At 32.9% G+C, this 17,542-nt stretch overlaps 1 protein-coding gene and 1 long non-coding RNA gene across 3 annotated transcripts; one reads left to right on the top strand and one right to left on the bottom strand.

Moving 5' to 3' along the window:
- Positions 1-3,502: 3,502 nt before the first annotated feature.
- Positions 3,503-6,373, bottom strand: LOC137000632 (uncharacterized). The gene is made up of 2 exons (XR_010890900.1): positions 5,070-6,373; positions 3,503-4,973 (listed from the first exon to the last, which is right to left on the bottom strand). It is a non-coding gene; the product is annotated as an uncharacterized lncRNA (long non-coding RNA).
- Positions 6,374-13,474: 7,101 nt separating this feature from the next.
- On the top strand, positions 13,475-16,526 carry lic (dual specificity mitogen-activated protein kinase kinase lic). Of its 2 annotated transcripts, none has more exons than XM_012362386.2 (7): positions 13,475-13,635; positions 13,859-14,044; positions 14,251-14,416; positions 14,504-14,740; positions 14,871-15,050; positions 15,129-15,346; positions 15,424-16,526. In XM_012362386.2, exons 2-7 carry the CDS (start codon positions 13,980-13,982, stop codon positions 15,566-15,568), a joined length of 1,011 nt encoding a protein of 336 aa, XP_012217809.1. In that variant the 5' UTR covers positions 13,475-13,635; positions 13,859-13,979; the 3' UTR covers positions 15,569-16,526. The 2 variants fall into 2 exon arrangements, with proteins under 2 accessions (XP_012217809.1, XP_012217810.1); XM_012362387.2 differs by having other exon boundaries at positions 13,503-13,746.
- Positions 16,527-17,542: the final 1,016 nt, after the last annotated feature.

Here is a 17,542-nt window from a genome sequence, read left to right as displayed (position 1 = left end):
CCACGCGCGAGTTATCTAATACGCTCAGTGTTGCGATATGGGACCGGTTGTATGCGCATGTGCGGTGATGGAGATCCAGTGCCGTTATATGTTATGTGTTGACTGTATGGCGGGACGTTTTGACATGAGAAGGTCTGGTGACTACAAATAAGGTAAGATTTATTTATTTACAAGCATGGAATCTACGGAGCCAGCAGCTAAAAAACCAAGAAGTAAAAAATTTCAATCAATTTAAAAAAATTTAGAAATATTTTTAATGTAGCGGGGTAACGGTGCCTTGTTTAATTTGTATGAGACACTGTACTGACGCCGTATTGCCGCACATGCGCATACAACCGGTCCCATATCGCAACACTGAATACGCTGCGTCTGGCGTCCTAGGCGTAGGAACATCTTTGATTAGGGCCAATCAGGATTAGCTGATGCAATAGGCGATCCTTGAGCGTGTCAGGGCATGCGTATAAAACATTGTCGTCTGAGTAGTCCTTGTGATAACACGTCTGTCGTGTTTTCGGTAATCATTACCTCGTTATATGTATGCGGGTGTTATTGATATTAATAAATATCGTTATATTGTTATTGTGTTTGCACCTTCTATACCGTCCTGTTTTTTAATCCTTACAGATCCTCGATAAATATCTTCGAGTAGACGTTTACGTAATTACCGGTATCGCCATTGCTATTTGATAATAGTGTTGGTCGTGGATGTACGTGCCGTACCCATCGGTGGTGCATCGTACGTATCGCGTGATTACTTAAAGTACGCTTACAAATGTTAGTTTTTTATTATATATACAAATAAGTTTTAAAGCGTTTTTTGTACATAAAAAAGTAATTTAAAATTTAAATATTCTCCCGCTCTTTTCCGATTTTGTAGTGTTTATATGGTAACATAAGAAATAACAATCAACTTCACGATATTGTTTGTGTAACCTAAAATTGCAGCAGCTTGAAAATAGCAAACGAGAAACAATTTATTCGGCACTGCATTCACTATGAATTTCATCAAGGAAAGAGCGCCGCAAAAACGTGTGCATCAATTTGTTTGACTCTTGGAGACAATGTTGTATCCAAAAGTACGTGTAAATTTTGGTTTAGACGGTTTAAAGAATGTGATTTCGACGTTAGCGATCATGAACGTAGCGGAGCCCCTTTCAAGACTGAGGACGATGAATTGCAAGCATTACTCGATGAAAACTCGTCCCAAACGCAAAAGAACTTGCATTACAACTGGGAGTAAAGCAACAAACCGTTTCCAACCGTTTACGGAAGATGGAAAAGATTCAGAACGAGGGAAAGTGGGTACCACACGAATTGAGCCAGAAGAACAAAGATAACCGTGTCGAAATGTGTCTAAATCTGTACAACAAACAGCACAGAAAGTCTTTCCTGTGGAAAATCGTAACGGGTAATGAAAAGTGGGTATATTACGATAATCCCAAGCGGAAAAAAATCACGGGTAAACCCCGGCCAATCATCCACATCAACGCCAAAGCGGAATATCCACGACCAAAAGGTAATGCTCTGTATATGGTGGGATATGCAGGGTGTGCTATATTATGAGCTTCTGCAACCACGTGAAACGGTTGATGGTGATCGCTATAGTCGACAACTATTGAGATTGAACGAAGAAATCCCTCGAAAACGTGCATATACTGACAAAGAATTGCGTCCGGTGAAATTGCTTCATGACAACGCTAGGCCTCATGTCGCTAAAACGGTCAAAGAAACATTATTGACGCTTGGTTGGGATGTTCTACCGCACCCGGCCTATTCGCCAGATATAGCGCCAAGTGATTATCACTTGTTCCGGTCGATGCAAAACGCATTGTCTGAGGTACACTTCCGGAATATTGAAGAAGTGCGAAAATGGGTCGACAACTTTATTAAATCAAAAGACGAAACTTTCTTCATTGCCGGAATTCGTAAGCTGCCCGAAAGATGACGCAAGGTCATAGATAATAACGGAGAATATTTTGATACTTAAATGTATTATTGAATTTCTGCACAAAAATCTTGAATTTTTAAAAAAACACTTTAAAACTTATTTGTACCCCTAATATATATATACAGGGTGTCCCGTAAAGACCGTAACAACGCTTAGGAGCATATTCCTGAGATAATTTTGAGCAAAAAATCTTAATACCAAAATACTCAGGGTGTAATGATTTTTGAATTAGAAGCATTTAAAGTTAGCGAATAAGATGGCCTGAAATTTGCGCGCTTAGGTGTGTACAACGTACAGTGATAAAAACGAAATTGACTATTGCTCCCCTATTGTCAGTATTAATATTTGGAAAATAAATTTGCTAATACATATTAACATAAATATTGTTTACGCAATTAAGATTTTGTTGAAAATATTATAAAGAAAAAAATATTATGATACACAAAACGCAAGCTGTCAAAAATTACATTTCTCTGAAATTTACTTGACTGAAATTTACTTGACTTGAAATTTAAAGAATCCAGTTATTGAAGAATTGTTCTGACTTAATTTTTTTCATTTATTTTGTTTCTCCTTTTTAGTATTTCAGAAATTTACTACATATGTAGATGTCTCATAGTTTTGGTACGCTAGTTACTTGTTTTTTTACGGACGCGTTCTTTATTTTAGCAAATAAATAATGGATTATTTATCTTTAGAGGAGAAAGTTGAAATAATTTTGAAATAATTTTGAAAGTTGAAATAATTTTATGTTACCTTAAAGAAAAAGTGTATACAGAAGTACCAAATACTCGAGAAAACATGGTGGAACGTATTAGATATGTTTGCGCACAAATAACGCCAGATACACTTTCTACATGTGTACAAGCATTCCAAGCTCGAGTTAATAAATGCATTGAAATGGAAGGTCATCATTTCGAGCATTTATTGTAATTGAATAGTGAGAGGCGAGGGGACTCACCGAAATAAAGCACCCCGATGGTGAGAGAAAATGGCAAAAACTAATTTTCACTGATTACAGCGCCATCTATCACGATTCGAAAAAATGTCTCGGACAAAACTTACGTATTTTTTTCCAAGGAATCCGAATCTGCAATAAAAAATAGGGAGTCCCATTTAAAATTTCAAAGTTGCCACCCGCCCCACCCCCAAGGGGCGGTGGGGGCGGGTTAATTTTTACACAGGCAGACGTCCTCCTTGATAATATTAAAAGTTTATTTGGGACATTTTTTCGTACAATGCTTATTTTTCGAAATATTTAGTTGTCTCAAGTTAAATGGGACACCCTGTATATATAATATGTATTAATTATATAATATAAATCTATAATATTTGTATATCTATATATTTTTCTTACATTACCTATATCCTTTCATCAGAATATTCCATGAAAATACGCAGAATATTCTCTGAAAATTCATTTAATATCCAGAGAATGTCCTTATAATATTTACGGAATATAATTAAACTATTATGTGAAATGTATATTCATCTTAGAACATATATACTGGAAGGGACATAGCCTATCTAAATATACATAACAAAAGTGTCCCCTACATCTATCTATCCTTGTCTGTACGAAATCGGTCAATGCGCTTGCGCGAATGAATAACCGCTTAAGTTGAAAGTAGAAAGATTTAAAATAGGTGGAAAGCATTTGAAAATTTGATTATAACAATTTATTCTTTAAGTTATATTATAATATAATTGCAATATATTATAAATTATATATAATAATATGTAGTAATATGTAATAATAGTCTTGCGAAATAAAATATAAAAATAATGATGCACATAACCAAAAACAAATACTGTAATGAACAATAATTATATACAGGATGTACAGGATAAACTAAAATAAAATAACAAACTTTGAAGAGCAAGACCAAACATGAAAAAAAATTTGACATCAACATATGTCCGTCAAACCCACTGTTACTGATATAAAATATATATTATTAATAAAAAATAAAAAAGTAATATTTATTATTATGTAATATTCTCGCTCCTCTAAAGTTTGTTATCTTATTTTAATTATATCTTGTATATATAGTAACTAGTACAATAAAAATTATTATAATAAATAATAAAAAAAATATTTAAAAACTTCATTGAAGTTTAAATAATATTAGTTTTGTATACTTTTTTATGATTATTTCTTTAGACTTGATTATATTGGAAGGCTTGTCATAGATAAGCTTGTCTAGTTTGTCATCACACACATCAACATAATCGACGCATGCGTATTGCAATAAAATGTACAGACAAGGATAGATAGATGTTGAGGACAACGGCAAGTCAGCTATGCCCCTTCCAGTATATATGTTCTAAGATATTTATACAATATTCTATAGCATATTCATAGAACGTTCACAGAACGTGACTTTTTGTCTACTTCTAATGTTCCACTGGAAGTTTACAGGAACACCGATCATAATGTAAGAATATTCTAGGAATATTCAAACATTCTCTAATATTATACTATGAATATTCATAGAACGTACTTGTGCTGTCTGGGTAGTTATGTTGAAAATATCGTCCACAATTATGATAATATAGACTTTATTATGCATTTTCGTTTGTCAAAAGACGTTACATATGGATTAATAGATCAGTTTCGTGTATCGGAGGTATTAACGTTTCTACAAGGTATGTATTTATGTTGTAAAAAGAAATATGTTTATAAAATGTATTTTTTTAATTAAGTTTAGAATAAATTTTTTAAAAAACATTAATTTATGTTATAAAAATAAGAATTTTAACATATTTTATTTTTACAGATGATGCAGGACGTTAAAAAATAAGTGCAGAAAAACATATTTTATGTTATTTATGGTTAATAAAAGTTAATGACATTATATAATTTTTTATTTTGCATTTATTTTTTAATTTAAATAATTATTATGTATATAGATATAATTGTTATACCTTCAGATGTACAAGTTACAAATTTATTGTTGTCTTCTAAAAAATTGCCTGCTGCATCTTTTGATATTTCACCAAATTCTTCATTTATTGTGGCTTCCTACACATGTATATTGAAATTTAATATATAAAAATATATTTTAAAAAATATTAGTTTTTATTATAAACATGCATAACTAAATATTAAAATATTTACCTAAATATTTTAATGTATTAGGTGTACAACTTTGCTTCCGCCGTTTTTTTTTTTCGACATTTGAAGCTTTATTGTAAAAAACTGGTTATACATTTACGATTAAAAATATTGTCCATCGCTGGCCACTATTTTCTCCCATCTTTTGGGCAGCGTACGAATCCCGCGTCGAAAAAACTGCTCATTTTTTTAGGCGATCCACGTATCGATCTAATTTTTGACTTCTTCATAAGAACGTAAGTGCTGGTCAGCCAGGCCGTGTGCCATTGATCGAAACAAGTGATAGTCAGAGGCTGTATCCCCATGGAGAAAGAAATAACGGAACGGAACAGTAACGGAACAGTAGTTGAAAAGAGATATATTCATCATATCTCTTTTCTTCTACTGTTCCGTTACTGTTCCGTTCCGCTATTTCTTTCTCCATGGGGATACAGCCAGAGGGAGCAATGTCTGGAGAATACGGCGGGTGGGGTAGGACTTCCCATTTCAACGTTTCCAAGTATGTTTTGACCGACTTTGCGACATGAGGTCGAGCATTGTCATGCTGCAAAATCACTTTATCGTGTCTCTCGTTGTATTGCGGCCGTTTGTCTTCGCCGCCGTTCAACATCTCTCGGCTTCAAGTCGTACGGCACCCAATTTCCTTGTTTCTGAATCATTCCCATGACTTTCAGGCGTTTTGAAATGGCTTGTTGAGTCACTCCCAATGATCCTGCCAATTCTTCTTGCGTTTGACACGAGTCTTCATGAAGTAATGCCTCCAATTCTGCATCTTTGAAAACCTTTTCTCTTCCACCGCCATGCCGGTCTTCGATGTCAAAATCACCGTTCTTGAAGCGTTGAAACCACTCACGACACGTTCTTTCATTAATAGCGGTCTTGCCATAAGTATTTGAGAGCATTCGATGAGCCTCAGCCGCAGATTTCTTCATATTGAAGCAGAAAATTAAAACCTCCCGCAAATGACGAGAATTTGGCTCGTAAACTGACATTTTCAATCGAGAATAACTTTACGATGCGGACACAAATCGACTAATGTTTCGATGGGGTTATGTTGACAAATGCCCAAGCTTATTGTATGACGTCTACATCTGTTTATTTCCACCACCACATACCGCTAAAGCCATTCTATTGAAAAACGGCGGAAGCAAAGTTGTACACCTAATATATATATATCTTTATTAGTTCAGCTATTGCTAAGACAAAAAATATTTTAATGTATTCTTGTTAAGAGTAATAATTGTAAATTATACGCAATATGTTAATTGCATAATGTAATAAAAACATATGCACAGATTGTAACTTGTATTTTAGTAATCTTCACAAAATAAAATGTTTATAGTATAAGGTTAATATGTTTACATAAATTTACCTGTTTAAATTTCCAGGTTAAAACACTGCACTGAACTGTTGCACTACCTCAAGACCTAGGGCAAGTAGTACAGAGAACTACTGAACTGAGGATCGCTGCACTTTGAAAAAGAACAGCCACATCTGACGTCAGTTTCGTTAAAACGAACGCCTCAGTGTACACTTTCTGAACTAGTGCAACTAGTTAAGCTAAAAAGAACAAACTCTTATGTCTTCCCATGATATTTATAGCGTTTTCGATTAGAAAAAAGTTAGTGCGCACCAGTGCGCACTTAGTTCACACCAACATTGGACAAGTTCCATGGATTGCACTGAATAGTGCAAGTGCAAAAGAAAACGTCGAATGTTTCAGTGCAAGCTGAAGTGCCATTTGAGTTGATTAGATTGCGGGAAGAAATAAAAAGTAACTTTGACATTTCGTGTTTATAATAATTTTAATCTAACCTTTTATTTTTTATTAAATATTTGATATTTTTTATTAGGTTTTCATAATGGAAAAACTGGATGTCGTGTGCAGTTTCTGTGGAATTGTTGGATCATATAATACCATATTAAATTATATTAACTGCGATCATCCAGATCCAGAAACACTAACCACAAAAAAGATAAAATATACTTTTCAGCAGATCTACCACCATGCATTTCATTTTTTGGAAAGAAATCTGATTGCTGAAAACCATTTATTAATTGCTCGCATGTTTCTCGACACATTCTGAAATGCCTACAGAACTATGACAAATATGAAAATTATTATTTAGTATAAAAATGATATATTACATTAATTATATTTTAAAAAAGGTATAGGATGTACTTATACAAGGTGTCCCGCGTAACTTATCCCACCGGGAACTGGGAGGTAGATGGGATTGAAATAAATATAAAAGTTTTTTACCGTTTTACGATATTCGCAAAAATAAACGAGATATTAATTTTTACATTTGAGCCAATGAGAGCGCGTCGAGAGAAGCGCTCAAGCCCACTGATCTCTATATTACACTGGATGGCGTATCGAATAGGACAGCTTGTTACGGTAGCCATCTTTGATAAAGTAAAATATGCAAATATGGTAGCGTCCACTGTTGAGGTCAGTTGAGGTTGAGATTCCAACTGTCGTATGTACGTCGTATCGAGTTAGTTGAACAAAATTTTTACTCATGCTACAAAAATGGTATCATCGTGTACATATTGTGGTTCAAAACAAGGGATCGAGGGTAGAACACATCATAAGTAAGTATATAAGTTACATATCCACATATTTATGCCTTACAGGTTATGTAAATTTTTTATTGCATTTAATGTCATATCTTTTTCAAAATTAATATTGTGGAATATTTTTTGTGAAGGTTTCCTCTGAAAGATAAGGAAATATTGCAGTTATGGTTGCAGAACATGAATCTCGAATCAAAGTTTGTACCAAAGAATCATTCTTTATTATGTTCAGACCACTTAACATTGGAATTTATATTTTATGTATTACTTACATTATATATATTGTAATATCATATTCAATATTTTTATTTACATTTATAACAATTTTTGATTTTTAATGTATTACTTTATTAGTTGTATTACTTATTGCAAAAAGTTTGAAAATAAAAATTTTGAAAAAAATCATCGACTTTTAATTTTTTTCTACAAAACATATTTTTAACATATTTTCCTATATATTGTTCATTTAGAATTATTATATTTTTTAATATTATTTTATATTTATGCACATTTACTCATACTACTACCTTTTCTACTTGTGAACAATAAAAATATTTTTTTAATCGTTGTTTATATTATTACCGTCATTTGAATTTTACCGCCGAAAGATGCATATTTTACTGTATTAAATATGGCTGCCGAGTCTTCAAATCGTAACACACATTTTGTACAGCATACGCCATCCAGTGTAATATAGAGATCAGTGGCTCAAGCCGCTCGAGGTCTAGCCCGGCCTAGTCTATCATACATGGCTGCGGGCGGCGCGTTGGAGAGGCAAGAGGGGAAACGCGCCGTGGCTCGGCGCCCGGCTCACGTCCAGTGCTGCCAGAAACGAGCGGCAGCATCACACAAATAGCGTTTTCGATTATACAGGATTTGAACGACCCAGGGTTGGTTAATGACGTCATTGCAACCTCTCCACCAATGAAAGACTTGCATTTATAGTAAAATAGTGATTGATCAACCCTGGGTCGTTCAAATCCTGTATAATCGAAAACGCTAAAATACAACCGAGAACCGATGACATCACCCTATCCGTGTGAGCTCGACCCGGTCGACCAATGGAAGAGAACGCACGTCTCCCTTCCACCGAGCCGACGAAACAGACGATAAATGCTAAGAAGTAAGTGTTTCTAAAGTAAGTGGCTGGAATATGAAAAATCCCGTGTTCGAGATTTGCTTCTCGTAACTTTCTTTTCTTTTTTCCGCATTTGTTTCTAACAGTGTAAATTATCAAATAATCTTTTTTTTGCTTAAAAAATAATAGTTTATATTTATTAATAATATTCGCATATGTTAAAATTAACAATTTTTGAAATAATTCAGATTTGCTATTGTCAATAGAAAAATGAAGTTATTTTGCAATATTGTAACAAAGTGTAAATTTAACATATGCTATGTTCTTGCCACTCGGCTTATACGTTTAGCCATGTTTGCTTTGACATTTATGTCTATCGACTCGAAAGATTTTATATATCCGTAAAACTTTTAATTATTTCCCAACTTACAATTACTCACTCGCGTCCTGATATTTTTTCTCCCGTTCAATAATTTTCTATTCGTATATTCGGAGAATCCGAATAGTGAGATCAATAATGTACTTAATTTTCGTACACTCTAGTATCTCAGTCTGAGATCGGTGTACATTTTAACGTCTCAAATGTAGACGAATTATTTCTATATAAAAAATAATTAAAATTTTCACACCAACAATCTATGATATATCCTCCATATGCCATATTATATTTTATTCCATTTTTAATCATTTATTTTAAACTACTGCATATTAGCAAGAGTTACTGTACTATGGAGATTAGTGGAGGAGACGGTAACATATATTATAAATGCAGTCAGATTTATTGTACTCTTGTTAGTATTGTTAAAATATTGTAAAAATAATGTATTATTAGTTTATTAGTAATTATAATAGTATTATTAATAGTGGTCTTCCGCACCACCTTCGAGGTTCCACTAACGGCGCGTCAGGTTTTTTTAGTGGACCTTCGTCAGGAGCCCTATTATACCACATTTCATTATTCTTTCTATATTTCTTTTATACATATGTGATGTCATTTGCAGACATGTTAGTAACATTTTATTTATCTATAAATATGTGACGGGATAGAGAGTTAGCACGAGATAATTGATTTTATTTTAAATTTAATATATATGTAGAATAAATCTTAATATAAAATTATCACAATATAACTAGTCAATATATTATTACAATGTTATCACATAAATTAGATTAAAAAAATTATTATTAATAATAATAATAAATCAATAATAAAAAATTTAAAATAAAAATATAAATAAAAAATTAAAAAATAATAAAAATATAGTTAAAAAATAATAAAAATATAAATAAAAAATTAAAAGATAGTTAAAAAATAATAAAAATATAAATAAAAAATAGAAAAAAGATATTAAAAAATAAGTTTCATTGTTAAAAAAAGTATTTTATAGTTTAATTGCATTGGTGTTCGTTATTTATACTTGTATGCATTTAAGTACAAGTATATACCCATACTTAAACAACATATTTTCGTAGTACGGCATTAGTGCATCGTTGTAACGTAACATAATGGATTTCTTACGGACGTTTTTTTTTGAAAAATGATTTATGTCAGTAAAAATAGTATAAAATGTAAACAAATATGCGCGTTTTAATTTTGTTTTTGTCATTATTATAAAATATTTGTTTACTTTTAATTACACTATTTTTACTGACATGAAAATATATTTTACTAAATAAAATACAACAATAACGTACTAAGGACGTATAGAAGACGTAGTAACGTCACGATAATGACGTACTAACGACGTACCAACGACATACGACGGCGTTCTAAAGATGTACAAAGGATGTACTAAGGACGTACAGAGGACGTCTAAGGGCGGTACATTGTACGTACAAATGACATCTACTGAACGTTCTCGGAACATGTCTGGTACGTCATCTGGACGTCCGTACATGTCGAGTGGGACGTCCTATAGACATCCATCGAACGTCGAATTGTTGTATGGGTAGTGGAACCTCGAAGGTGGTGCGGAAGACCACTATTAATAATACTATTATAATTACTAATAAACTAATAATACATTATTTTTACAATATTTTAACAATACTAACAAGAGTACAATAAATCTGACTGCATTTATAATATATGTTACCGTCTCCTCCACTAATCTCCATAGTACAGTAACTCTTGCTAATATGCAGTAGTTTAAAATAAATGATTAAAAATGGAATAAAATATAATATGGCATATGGAGGATATATCATAGATTGTTGTGAAAATTTTAATTATTTTTTATATAGAAATAATTCGTCTACATTTGAGACGTTAAAATGTACACCGATCTCAGATTGAGATACTAGAGTGTACGAAAATTAAGTACATTATTGATCTCACTATTCGGATTCTCCGAATGTACGAATAGAAAATTATTGAACGGGAGAAAAAATATCAGGACGCGAGTGACTAATTGTAAGTTGGGAAATAATTAAAAGTTTTACAGGTATGTAAAATCTTTCGAGTCGATAGACATAAATGTCAAAGCAAACATGGCTAAACGGATAAGGCGAGTGGCAAGAACATAGCATATGTTAAATTTACACTTTGTTACAATATTGCAAAATAACTTCATTTTTCTATTGACAATAGCAAATCTGAATTATTTCAAAAATTGTTAATTTTAACATATGCGAATATTATTAATAAATATAAACTATTATTTTTTAAGCAAAAAAAAAGATTATTTGATAATTTACACTGTTAGAAACAAATGCGGAAAAAAGAAAAGAAAGTTACGAGAAGCAAATCTCGAACACGGGATTTTTCATATTCCAGCCACTTGCCTTAGAAACACTTACTTCTTAGCATTTATCGTCTGTTTCGTCGGCTCGGTGGAAGAGAGACGTGCGTCCTCTTCCATTGGTCGACCGGGTCGAGCTCACACGGATAGGGTGACGTCATCGGTTCTCGGTTGTATTTGTGTGATGCTGCCGCTCGTTTCTGGCAGCACTGCTCACGTCTCGCCGCACCGCGCTGAGCCGGACTAGATCTCGAGCGGCTGGAGTGCTTCTTTCAACGCGCTCTCATTAGTCTAAATGTAAAAATTAATATCTCGTTTATTATTGCAAATATCGTAAAACGGTAAAGGACTTTTATATTTATTTCAATCCCATCTATCTCCCAGTTCCCGGTGGGACAAGTTACGCGGGACACCCTGTATAAAAAGATATAACACTTACGGTGTCATTATCCATTTTTTTCACACATTCCACATAATTTATAGTTTTTGGAATTATTCTTCTAGTTCGGAGAGTTGTAATTATTTCTTCTTCCTCGCTTGAACTTGAAGAAGATTCCAAAAATGTCTCTAAAATATTAAAAAGAGTCAAATCCGAATTGCTCATTTTGTTGAATTTGAAACAATGTTCAAAACGATGCACTGGTGCCTGCATGCATCCAGTGCACTGAACTGGCACCGTCAAAATATCTCGTGCCATTTAGTGCGCACTACGCGAATGTCGTGCAATCAAACGAACACATGACACTAGCCAAGTGCGTATTGGCACTGCCAATCGAACACGCTCCTAACACTGAGTGCAGCCAGTGCATCCCAATCGAAAACGCTATTAGTAAGTTCATTTAATTGAAAAATTGGCGTACCAGGAGCATATTGGCATGTCTAAAGTACGTACAAATCAAACATAACCATTTATTATTGTTTACGATCGCGATGAGTATAAATATATTTTGCAGATGGATAAAATGAAAATTCTCTAGAATACCATCCCAAAAATTGGCAATCATGAACTAGACTCTGTGTTCAACTATGCTCTTCTGCTGTGTCGAACCGTGCCGTGGCGTGTCATTGTTGGAAAGCACCATGTCTGACACCATGTCGATGTATGTTGCCTAAATGCCTTGATGGAAAGCTCCCAGAGTTCAAGATCTATAGAGAGAAGGTTACCTCAGTAAAACCTGTTGTTGGCGAGGGACGATGAAGGAAAGGGGGAGCTAGAAACAGCTTGTGGCGAGGGGGCAATGAAGGAAGGGGAGAGCATGATGATCTCATCTGCAAACAGAAGCTGTCTGAGATAGCTTCTGCTCGCAGATGACATCATCATTGCCCCTCTTGCCGCTCGCCCTTCTCTGCATTTGCCCCTCTCTGCATTTGCCCTTTTTGCCGCTCGTCCCTCTTTGCGTATGAGATAACCTTCTCTCTACAGATCTTGCCCAGAGTCGACCTCCAGAAGCCATAAAAGGATAAGGTTAAATTATAAATATTGTCTTTATGCTGTATTTTGCGCGAGCTATCAGTTAGGTTAGAGGCAAAAGATTAGGTAACAATTTGTATGTACTCGTATTACATACAAAAACTAAGTGTTATCTGTTCCAGCAGAGTGCATAATAAAAATTCATACGAAAACTTTTATTTTAATTAATAAAATTAATAAAACTGTTTTTTTTCAGCTGTATTTAGCAATGGATATTTTTCTACGGATTTATTAAGAAACTGTACGTAAATTTGAAATTAAAATAAAATTAATATATAAATTGCAGAATAAATATTGTTTAAGATTTCTTTAAAAAATAAATTAAAAGGAATTAAAAGGAAAATAAAACGATTAATCGATTTTTCGATTTCTTTTTAGTAATATAGTCGACACTTTTATGATTTTTTTTCTTTTACTCGATATTTAAAACATCGAGTTATTTTTGAAAATCGCCCATCTTTACAGTCTATACTTACTACGTCTATGATTGTAACTGGTTAAACTGTGATTTCGTGTTTTATTCCTACTCCGATAGAGCGGCGCTATATGTGTTTTACTTCAACTCCGAGAGAAGTCTTTATAGTTTTTCTTACAAATTCTTGACGCCGTAGAACTTGTGCAATTTTGCACAATCAACTTCAGGCGGTGTAGTTTGAGTTTGTTAAAAACCTCATATATGGGCAACGAAGTGCGACGAAGGTACGAAGACATTTCACACAATGATTCGTTGGGATAACGCGATGTTGTCGTAGAGTGTGTGAAATTAACGAAACAACTCATGCGACGTGAACGAGAACGATGTCTTGATGTGTACGCACGCGCAACAGAAATGTTTCTGCAGAATAACCTTAATGTCGCGGGAACATTTGTCTGATTTTTATGCATTAATCGTGAATTTCAGTATTTTTCTCTGCTTTTTCAGATCGCATTTTCGTTGCGTCTTTGAATACTATCGGCCATGAATTTCCTTTGACTTCTGCCAACATCGAAATACTGCCGGATTCACGCGGACGACGCGGCTTCATTGATTGCAGCTCGTCACTATGGCTTTACGTCGTGGAAAACGCAATTTGAAACTGCAGGTTTCTGACGAAGTGCCCATACCAGTGTACGTATAGCAGTGATGATATCTTTGTATAGTGCTATGTACCATGTTATATATAATTTTTTTATTTTTGTGTGTAATATATGCTTTTAAGAATCAGAAAAAATGCATGTAAAAAATGTTTATGAAACAATATAATTTCAATCATGATATGTTATTAATTTAAGAAATATTTTTTAAATATTTTATGGATTTTAATCTTGTTTTAGAACACCACCAAGAAATTTAGACAAACGAACTACTATTACTATAGATGAGAAAACATTTGTTGTGGAAGCTGATGATTTAGAGACACTTTGTATACTTGGACGTGGAGCATATGGGATTGTTGATAAAATGCGACATAAACAGAGTGGTACAATTATGGCAGTTAAGGTAATATAATCAAAATGGGTTCATATTATGTTTTAATGTGCAATATAACACAATTGGTTCTAAAAGCATATGCATTTTTGTTTATAGAGAATAACTGCAACTGTTAATACACAAGAGCAAAAACGGCTACTTATGGATTTAGACATTTCCATGCGTAGTTCAGCATGCTCCTATACGGTACAATTTTATGGAGCTTTATTTCGAGAGGGAGATGTATGGATATGTATGGAAGTGATGGACATGAGCCTTGATAAATTTTACACAAAAGTGTATAAACATGGCCATGCCATTCCTGAAGACATTTTAGGAAAAGTAGCTTTTGCGGTATATATACTTATTATGTATGAACATTCTCCAATGATGTTAAATTATAATTTTTCTCACTTTTCTCACTTTATATTAAAAGTTTAATTTTAAATTCTTTAATATAAGAAATATGTATTAATACTTACAGGTAGTAAGTGCATTGCATTATCTTTATTCACAATTACGAGTGATTCACAGGGATGTTAAGCCTAGTAATATTTTAATTAATCGAAAAGGCGAAGTAAAAATTTGCGATTTTGGCATATCGGGTTATCTTGTTGACTCGGTTGCCAAAACTATCGACGCTGGATGCAAACCATATATGGCTGTATGTAGTTGTAGATTTTTTCTTTTTAAAGTTGCATTTACTTTTCAATACATTCTCCACTATTAATTTTTTTTGTAGCCAGAAAGGATAGATCCCTCAGGTAACCCATCGCAATATGACATTAGATCCGACGTTTGGTCGTTAGGAATTTCTCTTGTTGAGTTAGCCACAGGTAAATTTCCATATGAGTCATGGGGTACACCGTTTGAGCAATTAAAACAAGTGGTAAAGGATGAAGCTCCGAAGTTACCTGCTGACAAATTCTCTCCTTCATTTGAAGAATTCATCAATAAGTGGTAAATGGCAATTGTAATAAAATTTTTATATTAATTTTGAAACTACGAATGTGACATTTTCACATTTTTGCTTTCAGTTTAATGAAGGATTACACTGCCCGTCCCAACTACAGTCAATTGCTAGAACTCAGTTTTATTACACAACATGCTCAGAAGGACACAAATGTGGCGGAATTTGTTGGAGAGATTCTAGACTTACCAGAAAATGAGCAGCCGGTATAGTGGATACGCAACTTTGACACAGCTTGCAATATAACTTGACTTACACTTCTATTTTGGCAAGATAATTGTTTAATGGCATTTTCGTATGTATTATATACAATTTATATGATCAGATTGTTTATTCATTGTGCATTGAGACATAACTGGCCCTTGAACAATTTTATTATTTATCATTTTTTTCATTAATTTTTATTGATTGTATTATGATATAATTATAACATCTATAAGCTTGGCCTAAAAATTGCCTGTTTCATCTATTATAATGTTATCATATTTAAATTGGGTATATGTATAATGCAAATGTTCAGATATTGGTATGTCTTTTATGTGCTCAGTTTGTTTCGCGTTTACATCAAATATATTTAGCCTTTGGCCAAATATATTATCGATATTCGCTTGACATGAAAGCTAGACGTAAAAGTGTCATATGATACAATGATTATTGCAAATAAGAGTTAATTGCAATTATTAATTTGACGAGAAAAAAAGAGAAAAAGGTGGTGATGGATAACATTGTGCTAAATTCGTGTACAATATAAAACCATACGTAGAGCGAATAGCGAATGCATAGTATTTCCATCCGCAATGCACATGAACTTTTTTTGGTCTAACGGTCTAATAAATGGATCATCCAGTTTCATGTTAAAATGTGAATCAAATGTTGATAAATATATATATTTTACACATTTTTCAAAATTTAGTAGTGAAAATTTGCATTTGCTATTCGTTTATTTGATATATATCCACCTTTAAGTGAATAAAATATTCATAAAATGATACACAGGTGTTTTTTTTACATAAAACAATAAAAGTTAGCATTCGTAGTACAGTAATCTCTAGTTATAAAATCGCATTTTGATTAAAAGATTATAAGTTCTTCTCATTTTCAGCACAAGCAAATCTGAGTTTTATCTGACGCCAGCTGTAAAAGACAAAAATATATATTTTTTAATGCTAATTTATTTCGTTCGTTTGTATTTTTAGGCTTGTTCGTTTTAGCTGCACTGGGGCAGCTTTGGGTCTGCTCTAAACAAGATAATACAGGACAAACTATTTATCTGTCCTGTATTATCCTGTGTAGAGCAGACCCAGAGCAGCCCCAGTGTAGCTAAAACGAACAAATCCTTTGTTTCATCCTCGACGAGCCGTCAACAAGACTTTTATCTCACTTGCTCATTCTTATGTTTCGAATAGTGATCTTAATAACTGGAAATTATTGTACTTTGTTTTTTTTAACAAATAAATAAATTAATACTATTATTGATATAAATATCAAGAATATATTTAAAACGTAAATAAAAGATCAATGAATTTATTATAACACTAAAGAGATTGTACACCTGATCACAGAAATGCCTTACACATGAATTTGCACGGGTATCAAGGGATATCGAGTCAGCGTGTTCCGACTCTACATATTTTTACATCATGACTAGTTATGAACATAGCGGCAATGCTGTTTTGGCTATGCTGTTTTGGCAATGCTGTTTTGGTTTCAAAGCAACTAGAGCAATTGACAAGTAAAGGTTAATATTTATAATATTTATATTTATATCAATATTTATTGTTGGTGGAAAACGAGCAATATATATACTAAATGATAAAGAAAAGTGTAATTATTTATCAAAATAATAGGAACTTATATAAAGCAATTAACAGATTTGAAAGTATTAGCATGTGATTGTGGTGTAGTCAAAGAATTTGCTGAAAATTTAGAAACTTCTCATGTAAATAAAAATATTTGTTTAAATAAATCACAGATATTATTAAATCAAAATATTACTTATTTTTTTCTTATTATTATGCTAATACTTTTAAATCTGTTCATTGCTTTATATAAGTTTCTCTTATTTTGATAAATAATAACACTTTTCTTCATCATTTAGTATATATATTAACTCGTTTTCCACCATCAATAAATATTGATATAAATATAAATATTATAAATATTAACCTTTATTTGTCAATTGCTCC

This window comes from Linepithema humile, chromosome 6, assembly GCF_040581485.1.
Source record: "Linepithema humile isolate Giens D197 chromosome 6, Lhum_UNIL_v1.0, whole genome shotgun sequence".
In the NCBI taxonomy this organism is placed as follows: domain Eukaryota; kingdom Metazoa; phylum Arthropoda; class Insecta; order Hymenoptera; family Formicidae; genus Linepithema; species Linepithema humile.
Note: the sequence above shows the minus strand (reverse complement) of the source record. Positions and strands in the feature narration are given on the sequence as shown.

Excerpts from the sequence above, each read along its gene's own strand:
- lic (XM_012362386.2), top strand. The coding sequence starts at position 13,980 with ATGGCTTTACGTCGTGGAAAACGCAATTTGAAACTGCAGGTTTCTGAC. Across the intron at positions 15,051-15,128 it reads GATGCAAACCATATATGGCT|CCAGAAAGGATAGATCCCTC; the intron begins GTATGTAGTTGT and ends TTTTTTTTGTAG. Across the intron at positions 15,347-15,423 it reads GAAGAATTCATCAATAAGTG|TTTAATGAAGGATTACACTG; the intron begins GTAAATGGCAAT and ends TTTTGCTTTCAG.